The following is a 19,693-nucleotide window of genomic DNA, read 5'->3' on the forward strand; positions in this document are numbered from 1 at the left end:
TAGATATTGAGGAATCTGGTTCATTTCACAAGAACTCATTCATTAAACTTCATTAGTGAGATAGAAATACCAATTGTAAACCTATGGGTCTCAGTGAACCATTTTTATTCATTATCAACTAGTTTTCTCATTGTTTTGTGGGACACAAAACATATTCAAGAGCAAGGGAAGTAAACCTCGCCACAGTGTGATGGTGAACCAAGCGTCTCCATGAGTGTGTTCCATCTGATTTGTGCAACTTGTTAAGCTAGTTTTTATTGCAATTTAGGTAAAATATGTATACTTGTAATTTCTGAACATTTTACTCTTAGTAGAAATAGTTTTACATTAATAACGTGAAAACATAAAACGTTTAAAACAAACCCATTAGTATAAATATCAATTCTGAGAGTTTGTAGTCTGAGATAAATATGTTAAATATTTAAAAGTCTTTTCTGTCTGCCACAGACTTGTCATTATGGCTTTCCAAATTAAATGTACTAATATGTCCTACTTGTGAAACTGAATGACCTACCCATCCAACAGGAGCCAGTCCCACTGTCTGTGAGTGATCTAATCTGTTATTTAATGACTGAAATCATATTGAGACAAATAGTCTAAGACAGATGCTGTTCTTGTTCCATTTACACGTTCTACTAAATGCATTTGAATACATTTGAGAATCAATCTTCCCAGTTTCTTTGTACACATTTATATAAGGTGGTCTGGAGAATTCAAAAGAGATATTTTGGGGGAGAAATATTTAAAAAGATATATAATAACTTAAAGAAGAAAATCTAAATCCCAGGAAATAATTTATTTAAAAAATTTAACACATTCAACAATATATGTTAAGTAGCTTTTCCTCAAATTCCTTATCTCAGTCATTTCCTTTGTGTCTAATATTTGCTATATTTTAATTATACTGTATAATGGCAATATATTAATATAGGTAAAGACATTGATTATAATGGCATCAGAAATGATAATTTAATAAGTTTAAGTAAGTTATTTATATGTAAAAATTCCATTATTTTCATGAAATTATTTCAATGTATGGAGACTATAAAAAGGTAGAGCCATGGAGAACAGTAGTACTGTATTAATTTTCCTTAATATATATATTTGGCAACTGCACATTTAAACTAGTCTTGATACACAATTACTCAAGTTAAGAAGTACATTATTATTTTAAAATTATTTCTAAAATCCCTTTGGTGATTTAAAAGAGAAAGAATCTCTAAATTATATCAAAATGAATCAATGTATATTTACAATTTTTAGGTGTGAGAGAATTCAGAGGAAATATAATCAACTTTTACCTTAGGAAGATAACATATAATGCTTAATAGCACCCCAGAAAAGACTTAAAAGAAAAATTAATATTGTTTCTGATTAAAATATAGTACATGCTCTTTGTGTTGCTAAAAAACCGGAGCACACAAACATAAATACAGTTATATCTCATAACTACGAAACCAATGCGAGTGATGAAAACATTTCCTATGTACTCATCCATGCACATTCCTTTACCTCTTTCCTCTCAAAATAAGCAGGCTCTTTTTTTTCGTTTTTGAGTAACATTTAGTTTTTAAACCTTGAGAATTTTAAACAAACATAGCATATATGTATTCGATATATCCTCTATAATTACTCTTTTATATTATGTTTGTCATTATTATTGTGATCATTTTACTACTGTTGGACATTTGTTTCCAGATTTAGATCTTAAATGACATTTCTAGAAAAGTTAATATCAGTAAATACTCTTGTTCACTCTAGCAACTAGATATTTTTGAGTGGATTAATGAATGGAATATTTGCACATTTTCACCTATTTCTAACCCTAATTATTACATGCAGATCACCATCTGTTATCTAATCCTTCTACTTTTCTAAAACTTGCTAGAAGTAGATGTAAATGGGATTTCTAGGAAATATATGCTTACAAAAATGTTATTAAAATTATAGAAATAAACTTTATTTCTTTATAACCAAAATGGCTTTATAGATTTAGTTTGAAGATTTTTAATTTAAGATAGGAGAGGATATTAGATGCATCAAAGAGATTCTTTCAAAAGACATTCTCCCCTTTGTGAATAGCTCCTCTGTTGGTGGGTGAGGAGGCTCTCAGGTAATTCTGATTGACGAGTGAGAACCACACCTGTGCCCAGAACCTTTCATATAAGAGTGAAAACCCAGGAGCCTAGGGAACAGTGACGAGCCCAAGGTCGAAAGGTAGAAGCAGGTCTCCTGCTGTCTACACTTTCCACTCTGCTCTTTGATGGTATTTTGTAAATACTGTATGTTTTTTGTAATAGAGAGTATACTTAAAAAATTTTTTTTCAGAGTTATATAAGCTTGAGAGTGCTATGTTAAACAATTTTTTTAGTGACGCTTATTTCAGAATCTTTGATATCCAATGTGCTTTGTTATATTCTCTTAATAGAAAACTAATCTGTAGTAGCATTTTCTCAGTTTATTTCAGGATGGAGCTAGTCTTAGGGTATCATGAAGGACTGCTGTCTTTTCAAAAACCCTTTGACAAATATTATTTGCCATATTACCCTGTGCATGCATGACAATACTAAAACTATCAGGTGCATGGAGGTGGGAAATTTTAGGTACCCGTAAAAAAGCTTATTACTAATCAACCCTAATTTTTTATGAGTAGTTCCACTAAAGAAAAACATATGCCTAATTTAAACAATTGACACTTTAAAGCAGTGGACTTCCAGTCTTAGTGTTAATCAGAATCACCTGTAGGGTTTGTTGAATTACAGATTGCTCGATTCACTCCTGGTCATTCTGCTTGACTAGGTCTTGGAGAGGCTTGAGAGCCTGTATTCTAAAAACTTGTCCTGGATGCAGAAGCTGCTTCTCCAAGTACCACACTCGGGGAAGACACTGCTTTAAAGTAAATGTTGAAAATTTTCAGTAATTCAGAATGTTTGCAGCCAAGAAGAGTACTTTTTACATTTCGCAATCAAGGCAGGTGTATTAGGTTAAGCATTTGTGTTTGCTATGTGGTTTCTCTGTAACAGTTCATCTTCACTCTTGTCCTTCACATTACACACACTTAACCCGTTTTAGAAGAGTATAAGTTGTGATTTTACCATGTAAGTCTGTTGTTAAATTTTAGAACTCAATACTACTATTTGTTATTTTGAATGTTCAGTTTGTTGATGGAGGAACAATTCTATCATTGTGGCTTTCATATAAATAGAAAAGTGATCTATTTTCCAATATTTTTATCAATGACAGATTTTATAACTGAAATCATACATATCCAAGTTTATGTGTATATATACACACACAATCAGATCTAACCAAACCACAATTTTCATAATGTAGTTTTCTCCCTTATGTAGAGAAATTTCAAATTTTCTTTCTTTTATGTTTCATTTAAAAATGATTTGGTCATGACCTAATAAATTGACTTTATTATCTAAAAATGGGTCAGACCTTCAGCTTTAGAAGCTATTATAAAGAAATAATAATAATAAAAAAACCTCATTGCTCATATTTCTATCTAAATAATCTTATCAATGTTGCAGTATCCCTACAGGAAAAAAATGTGTGTGTGTGTGTGTGTAAAATTGTTAAAATATCTCTGGATACTAATGTGTTACATGGCCATATAAATATTCAGAGTCCTATGGAAATTTGCACACCATCACTTTTTTTTTTGTCTCAAGTAACAGTTATTTGAGAACATTTTTTTTTATAAATAAATTTTTATTAATGTTAATGGGGTGACATCAATAAATCAGTGTACATATATTCAGAGAAAACATGTCCAGGTTATCTTGTCATTCCATTATGTTGCATACCCATCACCCAAAGTCAGATTGTCCTCTGTCACCTTCTATCTAGTTTTCTTTATGTCCCTCCCCCTTCCCCTCACCCTCCTTCCCTCTCACGCCCCGCCCCCCCATAACCACCACACTCTTGTCCATGTCTCTTAGTTTCGATTTTATGTCCCACCAATGTATGGAATCATGTATTATTGGTTTTTTCTGATTTACTTATTTCACTCCATATAATGTTATCAAGATCCCACCATTTTGTTGTAAATGATCCAATGTCATCATTTCTTATGGCTGAGTAGTATTCCATAGTGCCACATCTTCTTTATCCAGTCATCTATTGACGGGCTTTTTGGTTGTTTCCATGTCTTGGCCACTGTGAACAATGTTGCAATGAACATGGGGCTGCATGTTTCTTTACGTATCAATGTTTCTGAGTTTTTGGGGTATATACCCAGTAGAGGGATTGCTGGGTCATAAGGTAGTTCTATTTTCAGTTTTTTGAGGAACCACCATACTTTCTCCTGTAATGGTTGTACTACTTTCGGTCCCACCAACAGTGAATGAGGGTTCCTTTTTCTCCACAACCTCTCCAACATCTGCTATTACCTGTCTTGTTGATAATAGCTAATCTAACAAGTGTGAGGTGGTATCTCATTGTAGTTTTGATTTGCATTTCTCTAATAACTAAAGAAGATGAACATCTTTTCATATATCTGTTGGCCATTTGTATTTCTTACTGGGAGAAGTGTCTGTTCATGTCCTCTTCCCATTTTTTTACTGGATTGTTTATTTGTTGTTGAATTTTATGAGTTCTTTTGTAAATTTTGGATATTAGGCCACCCTCACTTCTTTATAGACCTCCTGGCTTTATGTTGCACATTGTTTCAGGCTCCTTATGAAATTTTCTGGTTGTCCACTTAAGTCTTCTCCATGTTTATCATTTTTATTACTTTAGTGTGCTGCCAAAATACTCAACTGATGTGATTTTTTTCCATTTTGTTTCAAAGTAATCACCTTGGGAGTATGGAAAACAGTGTCTAAAATGGATGGGTGTGAATTTAATGAAATAAAAAAAGGTTAGGAAAGTGTTAACTATATTTGAACTGGAAATAAAAAGGTTCAACACAATTAGTCAAAAACAATTGTTCTAGAGGTTCATTTTGAATAAATGAGTGAGATTCTTACAGCCTTGCCAAAGGAGGGCAATAGGTAATTCAGTATCAAAAGTATAGAGTTCAAAGAGATAGAAAATGAATCTTCAACCTATAACTTCTGTGGGATTTTCCTGAATCATTATTGACTGGGTCTTGGCTTCTACCTTGGGCGACAAACTATTCAGGTTAGTATATAATTATAATTAGAATTACAGTATACTTTAAAAAAATTTTCATTCACCTAGGAAACATGCAAAAGTCAAGGGAGTAGGACTTTCATTGCTATCTTTTTGCAGTCATGTGTACCATTAGTTGTCCAGCCCAGCATATTCCTCAACTGCAGAATATATATTTGGTAACATAAAAGTGAAATTTCCTCCAACAGCATAGTTTTAATTTAGTTGTATTTAAAAATACATATCCTGTTCTTTCTCCCTCTCTCTTTCTCCCTCCCTTCTTTCCTTCCTTCCTTCCTCCCTCCCTCCTTCCCTCCCTTCCTTCCTTCCTTCCTTCCTTCCTTCCTTCCTTCCTTCCTTCCTTCCTTCCTTCCTTCTTTTCTTTTCTTTTTCTTTGTGACAGAGACACAGAGAGACAGAGAGAGGGACAGAGAGAGAGAGAAAGAGAGAGAGAGAGATGAGAAGCATCAACTCTTCATTGCCAGAACCTTAGTTGTTCATTGATTGCTTTCTCAGATATTCCTTGACCAGAGTGGAGGGGTGGGGTGGGGGGATACAGCAGACTGAGTGACCTCTTGTTCAAGTCAGTGACTACAAGCTCAAGCTGGTGAGCCTTGCTCAAACGAGATGAGCCTGTGCTCAAGATGGTGACCTCAGAGTTTTGAACCTGGTGCCCTCCATGTCCCAGTTCAACGCTCTATCCACTGCACCACCACCTGGTCAGGTCAGATCCTGTTCTTTAAATATACATTTTAACAAGTACTATACATTGGAAAGCTCTGGTTTGGTTAGGATGATCCTGAGGTGTAACTCCACCATTGAGCAAATTAGGAGAATAAATCTGATGTCATTATGGTACTATATTTTAAAATATTTTCTTAGTTCCTTTTTGAAGAATATGCATTTGGCAAATGACATGAATGTGAGAATATCTGTGTTAGCATAAATTGTAATATTCTGTTGTCTCTCTTTTCCTATGTAGCCCGAAAAAAATGATAGTGAGCCGGGCAGCCAGAGGATAAAGCCTGTTTTTACTGAAGATGCTAATTTTGGACGACAAATATCCTATCAGCATGCAGCGGTTCATATTCCCACTGACATCTACGAGGGCTGTAAGTAAATGAATGTGAACATTCAATGTTCAAATACCGTGTTCTTTTCTATCTTACGTGTCTAATTTTTTCTAAAGGAGCTGATATCATACTGTTTTTATTTACATGTCTTGTAAGAGTCTGTGGTCAACGCTGATTGTATAAGGAGAAAACCTGATTTTCATGAGCTGTTTATGGTCAGATGGCCTCAATGGATGATAAATGCAGGAGAGTCTGTATTCATGGGCATGTTCTTCTACTCTGTTATTTAGGAAATAATTCTGCTTTCCAAATTGGCATCAATAACTTAAAAAGTAATGGATATATTCTTTAAAAATCTAAGCTATGTGACACAAGTGCAAACATGCAAATATTCTTGTACAAACTAGCAAATGAAGAGAGATGTGTATTTTAGACTCGAGTTCTTACCACATATTAACATGTTTTTAGGTCACTGTCACTCTCTATCTTTTGCTGCCTTACCTTAGGATATAGGCCAAAGATCCCTCCTTTCCAATACATTGTGGGCTCAAGATAAAAAGAGGTGTTAGGGAAAGGAATAAACAAAAGACCTAAGGAAGTCAAAAACCACTAAATGGAAGATTTGAGGAAGATTGGATTGAGAAGTCTTACCTGAAGAAGGGAGGAGAATAAGTTATTTAGGAAGATATAGAGGAAGAAACATATGTTAGTGATCTTTCTCAGAAACACTATCTATAATGAAGGCAGAGCCTGAGCGTTCTAACTAGGAATTCCCCAAACAAAAGCCCAGTCATCTACGGGGAGCAGCTGCGACCCAGAGAACAGTAGCTCAGTCATAGCTCTGGTCTTCGGAGCTACCCATTCTATGACCAGCTTACTCCCACACTCCCTTATACCCTGCCTTTTTCATAGAAAATAGCAAGGAAAAAGAATGACTTGACATTTTTTAAAGTATTCAGAAAATACTAAGTACTATGGTTATGTTTTTTTTTTTTAAATAATTTTACCTACCTTATTTTGTTTCAAATTTTCATTACTTATTGTTTGTTGGATATGTCAACAAGGTAATAATCTTATTATTCTAAAATTATGTTTTTATTGAATTTGCTTTAGAAGAGAAAACTGGATGGATGGATATAGACATTCTGAGTCAAAACATTTTTTTTACCAGTACTCTGTGGCTAGCATGGCACTCTTTTCCAACTTAGATTACTATATTGAACAAACTTGAATTCAATGTCAGTGTTTTTAATGTGTTAGAAAGCTTTTGTGACTGTGTTTCTGTTTTCATGCCTCTTATTTGCAGCTTTTTTTCCTTATTCCTGTGGTTCTGTACTTTTCAACAAGATATCAAAGTCATTTTTTTCCAAGTAGTTTTAACCTGTGAAAACTTTGTTTATATATATATATATATATATATATATATATATGACTTGTATGTAAAGTTAATTAAAAAAATAAATAACAAAAAGTGGCCCTGGCCAGTTGGTTCAGTGGTATAGTGTCGGCAGGCATATGGAAGTCCTGGGTTTGATTACTGGTCAGGGCACACAGGAGAAGCACCCATCTGCTTCTCCTTCCCACCCCTCCCCCTTCTCTTTCTCTCTCTCTCTCTCTCTCTCTCTCTCTCTCTCTTCCCCTACCACAGCCTCGACTTGATTAATTTGAGTGCATTGCCTGGGGCTCTGAGGATGGCTCCATAGAGCATCTGCTTTGGGTGCTAAAAATACCTCAGTTGTGAGCCTGGTCCCAGATGGGCAGATCATCAGCCCCAGACAGGGGTTACAAGATGGATCCCAGTCCGGGTGCATGCAGGAGTCTGTCTCTCTATCTCCCCTCCTCTCACTTGGAAAAGAAGGAAAACAACAAACAAACACAAAACAAAAACAATGATTGAGCCTGACCAGGTGGTGGTGCAGTGGATAGAGCGTCGGACTGGGATGCCGAGGACCTAGGTTCGAGACCCGAGGTCGCCAGTTTGAACTCATCTGGTTTGAGCAAAGTTCACCAGCTTGGACCCAAGGTCGCTGGCTCGAGCAAGGGGTTACTCGGTCTGCTGAAGGCCCACGGTCAAGGCACATGTGAGAAAGCAATCAATGGACAACTAAGGTGTCACAACGAAAAACTGATGATTGATGCTTCTCATCTCTCTTCATTCCTCTCTGTCCCTATCTATCCCTCTCTGACTCTCTCTCTGTCTCTGTAAAAACAAAACAAAACAAAAAACAAAAAAACAAAACAATGATTGAAACAAATGTAATGTGACCATAATCCTTTCTACTTACCTATTCCCTTATGTTCTTTAATAGAAAACCTTCTGTTGTCTACTACAGGTAGTTTAATAGATTCTCTGAGCCACTTCATAAGTTATTGTTTGAATGTCCCACTCAAAGTAAAGAAAAATGCAAAGGTTGATTGTATGTAATTTTAATTTCCTCCTTGTGGATCTAGCCTCTGCAGGAAGGTGAGGGTTGTTTCTGAGAGCTTTGCCTCCCTTTCCCCTGTCCACAGCCCGTGCTTTGCAGGACATGAGCACCCTTTCCTAGCGTAACGTGAGAGGAGGCCGGCTTGAACTTACTTCCTGGACTGTATAGCTCCAGACATACCATTTCAGTCCTTTCAGGGTAAACGCTCAGCTGCCCACCCCCACTGACCTAAACTCACCCTACTTCCCTCCCTTCAGATGCACAAAATATTTAATGAGGTTCTTCACACTTTCACTTATACAAGCAGCAGTCTTTTTGCCACTCTATAGGTAAATTTTCTTGGAGTTCAGGCCATCCAATAGTGATTATCCAGAAATCCTCTAATTTTCTATTATATTCCGAAGTATATCAGAACTACTTCACACATTTGAAAACTGTTTTTTTTTCTAAAGCTATAATCCATGGTGATAAAAATTTTAATATTGCATACATATTTAACATACAAAATAAAAATCTCTAGCAATAGCACCTCCCAAAGCTAGTCATGGCTAACAGTTTGGGGCATAGTCCTATAAAGTATTTTTTAAATTAAAGACCCTAACTCATAAAATAACCCAAGTGTGATTTTTTATAATGTTCTTCAGATTCTTCCCCTCCCCCATGACCGTCCCCCTGGCTTACAATAGAGAGATACTTTTGTTAATCTATTAAAAGGCTGAAAATTGAGTTGACAAAGATTTCTCTTCAGGAGTAGGTTACCCAGAGAATATAAAAATAGATGTTGTTTAAGAAGCAAAAATAAGTGAAAAAAATATTTTTTTATTTTTTTACATAGATAACTAGAACCCAAACTAATTAAAACCTAATTTACCAGTGTGGTAAATTACCTTGTGCTTACATTTTACAAATGCCAAAGGTTGGTAGACTCTATAATTCCATTGACCTGATTAATAATGATAACCATTTAATGAGTTTACTAGTTGATGGGCTCCATGCTAAGCTTTCTTAATATAATGTTTTCTTTACTGTAATTTTGTTAAATAATTTTGAAAAAGGGGAAACTGAAGTGGAGTCTTTCATGAAAAGCCACATTTATAAGAAATGGGGTCAGATGTTAAATAAATTCTAATTCTAAACTTTATTCTTTTAAACACTCTGAGAAATAATATTCTTGATATTTTACTTTTGAGTTAATTTTATATTATTGACTTGGTTATATTATTTAGGAGCCAGGATTGTCCACAGAAGTTAGTAATATACTTGCATAGGAGAATCTTTATTCTCTTAACCTTTATGCTCTTTTCTTTTTTAGTTGAAATCATGTTCATAACTAATATTTTCATCTATTTTATGCTAAGATGAAATCTGACACATAAAATATATCCAAGCATATATTTTTAAATAACTGATATATAGTATTCACATCTTTTTACAATATTCTACAAGTGTTGTGACTTTGTTATAAATGTTTTTCTTTCCAGTTTCAAAAAAACTATTTGTAAACAACTACAGAAGATAATTTTAATCATTTAGAAAAAAATATATATATTGCTTTACTTTGAAAATAAGAAAATATATAAATAGAAATTTTAAGAGATCATGACACTTTGTTTTAAGGTATAAGTTGTATTTTTTTTAAAGAATTTCTGTCTTTGGATTATTTATTTAGTACCACTCATCTTACTATTGGCTTTTCCTTCTTTGCTGAAATCTCATCAGCAAGATTCTGACCCTGCCTGGCCTGTAGTTCTTTAAAATTCATATCCAGTGTTATGGGCTATGTGAGTAAATGACACAGGAGTAAAGTCAGAAATGTTAACAGGATATTGAAAATTTAATAATCATTGGTATTCTTTATGCATATGATTTAATAATTATTGGTATTCTTTATCGGCATATATCTAATTTACAGGATTATTCTAGCTTTCTTAATTTAAGAAATGTAGAAATGCAGTTTAACCTATGGGTTAACTGAGGGAAACAACTTTTTTTATTTGAAGACAGTTGTGTAGCTACATTTTCATAATCTCATGTTCTAATTTTCCAAATGTGATCATTTTTTGCTCAATGATATATTTAAAGTTTTAGAATAGTTGATACTTTTATGTTAGAGGGAACACAAATCATACTTAATTTTCAGATCTTATTTATCTGTCTAAGAGTATAAAAATAAGCATAGAACTTCATCAATAAGGGTTGATTCTGACAATTTGGTTTTAATCACAGAATCTTATTATTTAATCACTTTAGATTTGAATATAGGGAATGTCTTTATAGACTAGTCTAGTCTCTTATTAATAGATATTTATGTTGACACAAGTATTTATAAAATTATTATAGGTTTAAAATATATATATGCATTAATAAGGGACATTAATAAGAACATCAAATTTGCATAACATTTTTAGGTATTGTATACTGTAGTTCTTAAATTTACCTTGTAATGTAAGCAAAGCAATCATTGTAGTCATTTAAGAAATTAAAAAACATACTTTTATCTCAAAGATACATTAATTTTGATAAAAGAATACAGACTGTTCAGGAGTTGTATTGCCCTCAAAACTCTTATATTCTTATTGATAATATTTGCTTTCTATAAGTTGAATTAGTTATAATCACTAATATAATATAATTTATTTTGATTTTGGCTTTATTTTAAAAATATATAGCAGTTGTATCTCATATGATGTCAGCATAAAAATGATGGAGGAAAAAGCTGCCCAGCCCTTGACAACAATTAGATAGATACCTTTTCATAATCTCCTGTAAATTTTAGCAACTAATCTGTTCCAAAATATGGCCACCATTTAATTAGAGTGCTAATAGTTTATGTATACTGTTTTAAACAACTCATTTTACTTCTTATTACAATAAGTAACAAAGTAGGTACTATCCCTTTTACATATTAAGAAAGTTTGTACTCTAACTGATTGACGTGCTCGATATAAATCATGCTGACTTCACAGCTGATAGTCATAAAAACTGTTGAAAATAACCCCTCCTTAAGATGTTTGATGTTCCTTGGCAGAAGAGTGGATTCAGAAAGTATGTGTCTACTCATAAGTTTATATCACTTGTATATTTTTTTAAACAAATTGCAATCTCAGTATTAATATTTCAATGGAATAATGTTGATATTTGGTACTCCTTCACCAAATACATTTTGTAAGGGTGGGAACTTGTACATGATGTTGGTACAATATTCACTTCCATTGTATCTTATTATCTGAATTGTACTAATTAATTACCCTTGACATAAAGAAAACACACGGGGTAGAAACCTTAAAGACTTAAATTCAAATAAGGAATGTGAGTTCTTTGGAAAACAGGCAACCTGAAAGAAATGCAGGCCAGGGAAAGATTAATATGAGTAAAGTGAATTACATAGGGTGTAACTTAGTTGATTTAAAATCAAAATAGGGCCCTGGCTGGTAGGCTTAGCGGTAGAACATCGGCCCAGCATATGGAAGTCCTGGGTTCGATTCCTGGTCAGGGCACACAGGAGAAGCGCCCACCTGAGCAAAGTTGGCCCAGGCGCTGAGGATGGCTCCTTGGCCTCTGCCTCAGGTGCTAGAATCACTCCAGCCCAAATGGAGCAATGTCCCAGAGGGGTCGAGCATCACCCCATGGTGGGTATGCCAGGTAGTCCCGGTTGAGCACATGTGAGAGTCTGACTGCCTCCTCACTTCTCACTTTGGAAAAATACAAAAAAAAAAAAAAAAAACTAAATAAAATAAATAAATAAAACCGAAGTAGATTTTCAGAATGTTAACAAAAAAGGAAATTAGACATGAACTATAGATTTAACCATTATTTTTCACATGTATTTGTTTTTAAAATAAACATTCTTTCCTTTTAAACTACATTGACTATAATAGTTGTTGATACATGTTAATTCCAGTTATCCTAAGAGCACATAATGTTTTAAATTTTTATTTGGCATATTTTATTAATAAGTATTTTGAATTATTTATAGGTTATTTTAGGAAAAAATATACAAAATCAACCAAATTTTGTTCTGTTCTCATAATACCAAAACAAAATGGATTATATTTATGTTAAAGAAATCACTTTTATAATAAAGTAGCATTACAGGTTTGATGTAAAATGTTATTAACTATCTTTAATTGGAATAAAGTATAAGAAAGTTTATAATAAGGTAACCAAGATCATACCAGTTTTATTGGACATGGTATTATCATTCAAGTATCACAGAAACAACCAATAATCAAGTGAAATTTGATGGCTAGTTTCAGGTATATTTTTTATGTTAAATATATAACATGAATGAAAGAATTAAAATGTTATCTTTATTTTACCTCTAACATTATCTTAATTCAGCAAATATTTATTGACTATGTGCCTTGCACTTTTCCAAATAATGGCAACATAATATTTAACAAGTAGACAAAAATTTCTGCACTCATGGAATTTATATTCTAGTGGATTGGTAGAAGGGCATAAAATAAATAACAATTAAAATAATGGCATGTATTGTATAATAAATACTCTAGACCAGGGGTAGTCAACCTTTTCATACCTACCACCCACTTTTGTATTTCTGTTAGTAGGAAAATTTTCTAACTGCCCACCGGTTCCACAGTAATGATGATTTATAAAGTAGGAAAGTAACTTTACTTTATAAAATTTATAAAGCAGAGTTACAGCAAGTTAAAGCATATAATAATAATTACTTACCAAGTACTTCATACTGGATTTTTGCTAAGTTTGGTAGAATAAATCTTTATAAAACAACTTACTATAGTTAAATCTGTCTTTTTATTTATACTTTGATTGCTCTGCTACCGCCCACCATGAAAGCTGGAACGCCCACTAGTGGGTGGTAGGGACCAGGTTACTGCTACTGCTCTAGATAAAAATAAAATAGGGAAAGGATATATAGGTAGTTCATAGCTTAGGAATTGGGGGGTTGATATTTTAAAATAGGTTAATAGGAGAGGCTTTGTGGATAAAACATTAGCAGCAGTCTGTAGTTGGAAAGCCTGAGAGTCATAAAGGGACCTGGATAAGAAGGTATAGGCCCGGGGAACAGCTAGTTCAAAAATCCTGAGGTGGGAGCATGGTAAGGGCATAAAGTGCAGGAAGACGCATGTGGCCAGAGCAGAGTGAGCAAAGGGGAATGAAGCAGGTGCAGCATCAAAGCCCTTATCATGTAGTTTTGTGGATAATTGCAAAGACTTTAATTTTTACTTTGAGATTTTCTTAGTCCGGGCTGCTGTAACAAAATACCATAAACTGGGAGGCTTAAACAACAGACATTTACAGTTCTGAAGGCGGGGAAGTCAAGGTCAAGGTGTTGACAGACTTAGTTTGTAGTGAGGTCTTTCACCTGTTTTGCAGATGGCCTCCAACTTGCTGAGTGCTCACATGACCTCTTTTTGTGCTCTGATCTCTTTTCATTTTTATGAGAAGACCAATCCCACAGTGGAGGCAAGATGCTAATCCTACTATCAAGGCTCTACCCTCATGACCTCCTCTAATTCTATTGACCTCCTAAATACTTTAGCTCCTAATACTATTATGTTGAGGTTAGGATTTCAACATATGAATTGGGGAAGAACAGAAACATTCAGTTCGTAACAGAAATGGAAAGCTATGATGCTTTTGCAGTAAAAATTATATAATCTGCTTTATCTCCATTTAAAAAAAGTGATACTGGATGCTTTAGCAAGAAGAGAGACGGGTGGTATGCCCTTGGACAGAGATTGGAGCCCAAGGTAGTATTCCTAAGAATATTGTGTAAACCAAGTATATTTCTGAGATCTGCCTCCTAATTTTATATTTACTTTTAATTTTTTATGACATTATGGTATATTAACAAATTATCTCAAAACAGTGTGACATACCAAATTAGTCCTCATAAATAAACCTTATAAATGTACTTTTAATGGAGAAGCTATTGAGATCTTTAAAGAGTAGTGTATTAAGAAAAAGTACAGTTTGTCAAAATAGCAAAAGACCCTCTGTCTATATCTTTCTCCATAATTAAATATTTTTTCTAGTTAAATATATTCCCTGCAAGTTAGTTTCTTTTCTGATAATTTAGTGGTACTTTTAAGAACAGACATAGATTCTAGAGGAAAATATGCAGATAAATTTCTTAATTTTTCCTGTTGACATAAATCCTTATACATTGATGCAAATTGCTGAGCTCCTCTTTTGGGCTTGCCTGGGATATTTCTTGTGATAGATTTCTGCTTTAGGATTCACATCACGATGCCACCAGGTTTTGAATTAAACAAACTGTGAATGTTTATATATGTTCATGCTAGTGTGTTAGCTCTTTTCTGTGCAAAACAAGTAATGAACTAAAGCCATGCTCTATTTTTTTGAAGTAAGAATTTTTTATTTAATTATTATTCTATGTATGAGAATCTTGGTTGAATAGTGTATGATTTTCCGCTAAACTGTGATTTTTTAAATTGCTTTGACTCAACTATATTAAAATTATTTTTCACAATATAAAGGAAATACATGATTTTCTGAAATATAAAATAGTATAAAGGAAAATATATAAAACTACAGTAATATTAATACTATATATGTGTGTATGTTCACTGAATATTCTAGTAATAAATATATAATAAGCTAAATAAATATATTAATACTGGAATGTAATATTAAAGTGAGTTAATGAATAAATATAAAGCATATACCTGGCCTTTTAACTTACTGGGAAGATTTATCATATATTTAAAATTATTTTTTAAAATAACATTTTAATATATGTTCCATAGCTAATTTACATTTTTATATTGCTATCATTTTATCATGGTGCATAAATAAACCTCTATGTCTCTTCATTATTTTCTTTTAATAAAGTATAAGATCATATTAGAAGTTCAATGCTATTGATATATTTTATTTATATTGTACTTACTATTTAGATTTATACTAGCAATGACTTTAACATTATCAACACTGAATATTACCTTTTAAATAATGTTTTGTCAGTGTGTAAAATATTGAAAATAAGTTGGGTTAATTTACTGCAGCTGTGTTCCAGCCGTGATGTCACATGGTCCTGCTCTGCACTGGGCTCTGTAGCTGTCGAAGGAGAACACGGGCGCTAGGAGAAGCAGCAGCAGTGTCTGAGGGTATAACAGGCTTCTTTAGAAGTTACTCAGTGTTACCACATGTCATAATTTCTTAAACAAAAATATACAGGAGTGGTCAAAAGTAGGTTTACAGTCATAATACAAATAATTATACGATAATAGTAATACAAAAATAAATTTTGTGTTGTGTACTCACTCAGTGAACCCACTTTTGCTAACCCCTGGATATTGTAGAGTTTTTATCTTCACTGTTATAGCCTGCATTTAATTATTATATTTAATTTAACTTTGATAAATATGCAAAATTCAAAATAACAAAATATTATGTTAAAGTATATTTGAGCAATAAAATCACTAACGTTTAAAAAATACGCAAACATTTACCAAGGTTAGTAAATGAGAGAGAGAAAAATATTAACAGAAGTTTAACTCCAGATAAAATAGAGATTAAGGCCTGACCCATGGTGGCACAGTGGATAAAGCTCCGACCTAGAATGATGAGATCACCCGTTCAAATCCATGGGCTTGCCTGGTCAAGGCACACATGGGAGTTGATGCTTCCTGCTCCTCTCCCCTTTTCTTTCTCTCCTCTTCTATAAAATGAATAAAGTCTTAAAAAAATAGAGATTAAATCATAAAAGAGATTTCTATATAATTTGATAATAAAGTGTTATAATGTATAAAGAAATGGATGAAATTTTAAAATGTAATCCAAATTGACTTGGTCACTCAATAACCATAAAACAAATTAGAAACTTTCAGATTTCTTACCAAAGCTAATAATACTTCACGATGAGTGATTTCTGTAAAAATTTTGAGATAATACTTTCAAGTTTTAAAAATTTTACTAGAACACAAAAATGTGTCAGGTTTATCAACTCATATAATTTCTTATAAATATATATATATATATATATATACACACAGTTTTAAAGAGGGGGGAAGGTGGAAAGATAACCATTGAGCCATCTCACTTGTGAATTATGGTTAAAAATTGAAAACATTTGCCACATTAGCAGCAACGAAAGAGTAATGCATGATAGCAAAATAAATGACTTCATAATTAAGTATTTTAGATGTCTAATGTTATATTCTATATCAATTGAGGTGGATAAAGCATTCAATAAAGTCTTATCCCCATTTGTAATTAAAATCTTATCAAAATACCACTACCAACATCAAAAACTGCTCTGATGATTAAGACCTGAGAAATCCCCCTTCTTCCTTCTAAACAGTGATCTTTTTTTTTCATAGTACTGTAGTTGTTTTCTGTACTGTTATTTATCACAAATGTTAATATGGATCAAGATACAGTTATACAAAATGGTTTTTAGCAGTAATACAGTCTTTCATGTGTGTGTGTGTGTGTGTGTGTGTGTGTGTGTGTGTGTGTGACAGAGACAAGGAGAGACAGATGGATAGATAAGGACAGACAAGAAGAAAGAGAGATGAGAAGCATCAATTATTTGTTGTGCCATCTTACTTGTTCAGTGACTGCTTTTTCATATGTTCCTTGACCAGGGGCTACAGCAGAGTGAGTGACCACTTGCTCAAGCCAGTGACCTTTGGGCTCAAGCTAGCAACCATGGGGTCATGTCTATGACCCCATGCTCAAGCCGACAACTTCAGGGTTTTGAACCTGCATTGTCTGCATCCCAGTCAGATGCCCTCTCCAGTACGTCATCTCCTGGGCAGGCAGCAGTAATACAATCTTAAGTTTTGTGTTCATTTTTTTTAAACCAGGTAATTTACCAAAAAAAAGTTCCTGCGATTCAGTAGGGTGCACCATTCCACACTAGAGTTGTATGTCTAAGTACTAAAAAAGTGAATGCTTTAAAAAGCTGCCAGTAAGATTTTACCATGTTTATAATATAATAAAGTAACAAAACAGATTCTCTTCTTATTTCACAATGCCATTTCAATTAAAAAGCCTGGAGTCTGTATTATGGAATAAGAAATCCAGTAAGTCCTAAGAAAGGGAACTCTTAAGAAGTACAAGTGATTCTGTAGCAAAATGATCATTGTAAAAAAATAAATAATTAGCTTAAATAATTAACGTTATCTCTCAGGAATAGGGCAATAAAATAGTAAAAAAAATCATAAAAAAGACATCAAGGACAAGCAAAATCAGATTTTAATCTAGGATAATTTGATCATGTTTAATAAGAATGGCCCAAAAGAAAGCAATTTCTCCTCTGAGGTAAAGTTTGCGCTTTCTCTAACGTTTCTGTAACACGTGTGTTTCATAGTGATACAGTATTCACTGTTTGATAGGAATATCTTTGACATGGGTAAACCCACATGTTACAGAGACTGGTTCTTTAATTCACTTAAGATTGTAGAATAGCAGGCTAATTACTAATAACAGTTTTATGGGTTTTATAAATTGCTATTGTCTGAATTTTCCCTATAAAAGTTATGTTGAAATCCTAACCCTGAATGTAATTGTATTTGGAGAATGGGACTGGTGGAAGGTGAAGGTTAAATGAGGTCAGAAGAATGAGATTCTAGTCTGGTGGTGTTCTTAGCAGAGGTCCATACATGTGCACACAAAGAAAGGCCAGGTGAGGAATAGTATGAGAAGGCAGGTGTCTGCAAGCCAGGAAGAGAGCTCTCACCAGGAACTGAATAGGTAGTCAGTCACCTTGATCTTGGCTTTCCCAGCCTGCAGAACTGTGAAAAAATAAATCTGTTGTTTAAGCCACTCAGCTGTGGTGTTTGGTTATGGCAGCCTTAGCTAAAATGCAAATTTATTTCCATAGGAAAAATGCTATAAGCTTAAACTCTGGTTTAAAGGAACAAATATAAAACAAACTATGAAAAAGTTAAATTGGATAGTTTACACTTTGTATTAAAATAAATGGCTTAGAAATATTTGGCTGCCAAATTTGGATTTGCCAGCCCCCTTTTTGCATTTTAATTCAGAATCTTGGTTTTTGTGCTTGCCCATTGAAGTGACTGGGTGGTGATGCTCATCAAACTCCATAAATAAATAGACTTGATTGGAAAGACAATTTGCAATTCTAGGCAGAAATAGCAACAATAATTAGTTTACTGGGTATGCAGACTCTGCAAGTGCAGAGATTGAAATCTATAGTTACTGAAGTCTGGTTTGGTTTTGTCATTTTTAAGAGAAGGCAAAGGAATAATGTAACAGCCTGCCTTGTTGTTCCATCATTCATCACAGGGCCCTGTGTCATGCTGGAGTCATGCTGACAAGTGTTGTTGTTGTTGTTGTCGTCCTTGCTGCTTACCAGTCTGTGGAGACAATATTGTCCTACACACATTACAAATTGATCACAGTTTTGAATCCTCCCCCGCTGGGTGAATTTCTGAAACATCCCACTTCCTTAATTGAAACTTGAGGGATATTTTAACCTATAATAGTATTTAATAGTATTTAGAATTATAAAATGCCTTTGATATCATTGAGAATTAAATTGTATGTATACTGGCTTTTGAGATAGCTAATATTACAAGATCTGCTTAGCTCTTTTAGGTGGATGTCTATTATGGTGGTTGCACCTGTCTTCTCTGTCACTTACCATGTGAACTACTCATTAGAACACAGCACATTTTCTAACTGTTTCTATAGGTAATATAATTATGTCAAAATTCGTAAGATGAGAGTGGTTTGCTGGCCAAATAAATTTGGGAAATGTAGTATTTTATAGCCCCCCTTTTTGGAGAGTCATAGGACATATTACCTTTAACAGCTCAGAGAAAACCTGCTATAAATAAACAATTGAAGTTGTTTACTCAATGCATATTTATTTGGCCATGTAACATTAACATCCAACAAGAATGTATTTTATTTAATTCACATAATTACTTTATCTGAAATATTTTATATTGGCAAGTGGGCACAATACCATTGATAAAATGTATAACTTGTTTTGATTTCTATATAAATCACTTTGTTGGACAAGTGTGATGTGTTTGTTATGAAAATACTATTGAGTATTAGAGTCCTATCCCATTCAACAAACACTTT

General features: G+C 33.5%; 1 protein-coding gene across 11 annotated transcripts in view; it reads left to right on the forward strand.

Annotated features, from left to right (window-relative positions):
* The window catches only part of CACNA2D1 (calcium voltage-gated channel auxiliary subunit alpha2delta 1), a 591,296-nt gene that overhangs the window by 371,450 nt on the left and 200,153 nt on the right, over positions 1-19,693 (forward strand). For all 11 annotated transcript variants that reach the window (XM_066238152.1, XM_066238142.1, XM_066238148.1 and 8 more), the window contains exon 6: positions 6,104-6,233. In XM_066238152.1, coding sequence (XP_066094249.1) covers positions 6,104-6,233 — 130 coding nt within the window. The remainder of the gene's footprint in view (positions 1-6,103; positions 6,234-19,693) is intronic.

The sequence above is a fragment of the Saccopteryx bilineata genome, chromosome 7 (assembly GCF_036850765.1).
Source record: "Saccopteryx bilineata isolate mSacBil1 chromosome 7, mSacBil1_pri_phased_curated, whole genome shotgun sequence".
In the NCBI taxonomy this organism is placed as follows: domain Eukaryota; kingdom Metazoa; phylum Chordata; class Mammalia; order Chiroptera; family Emballonuridae; genus Saccopteryx; species Saccopteryx bilineata.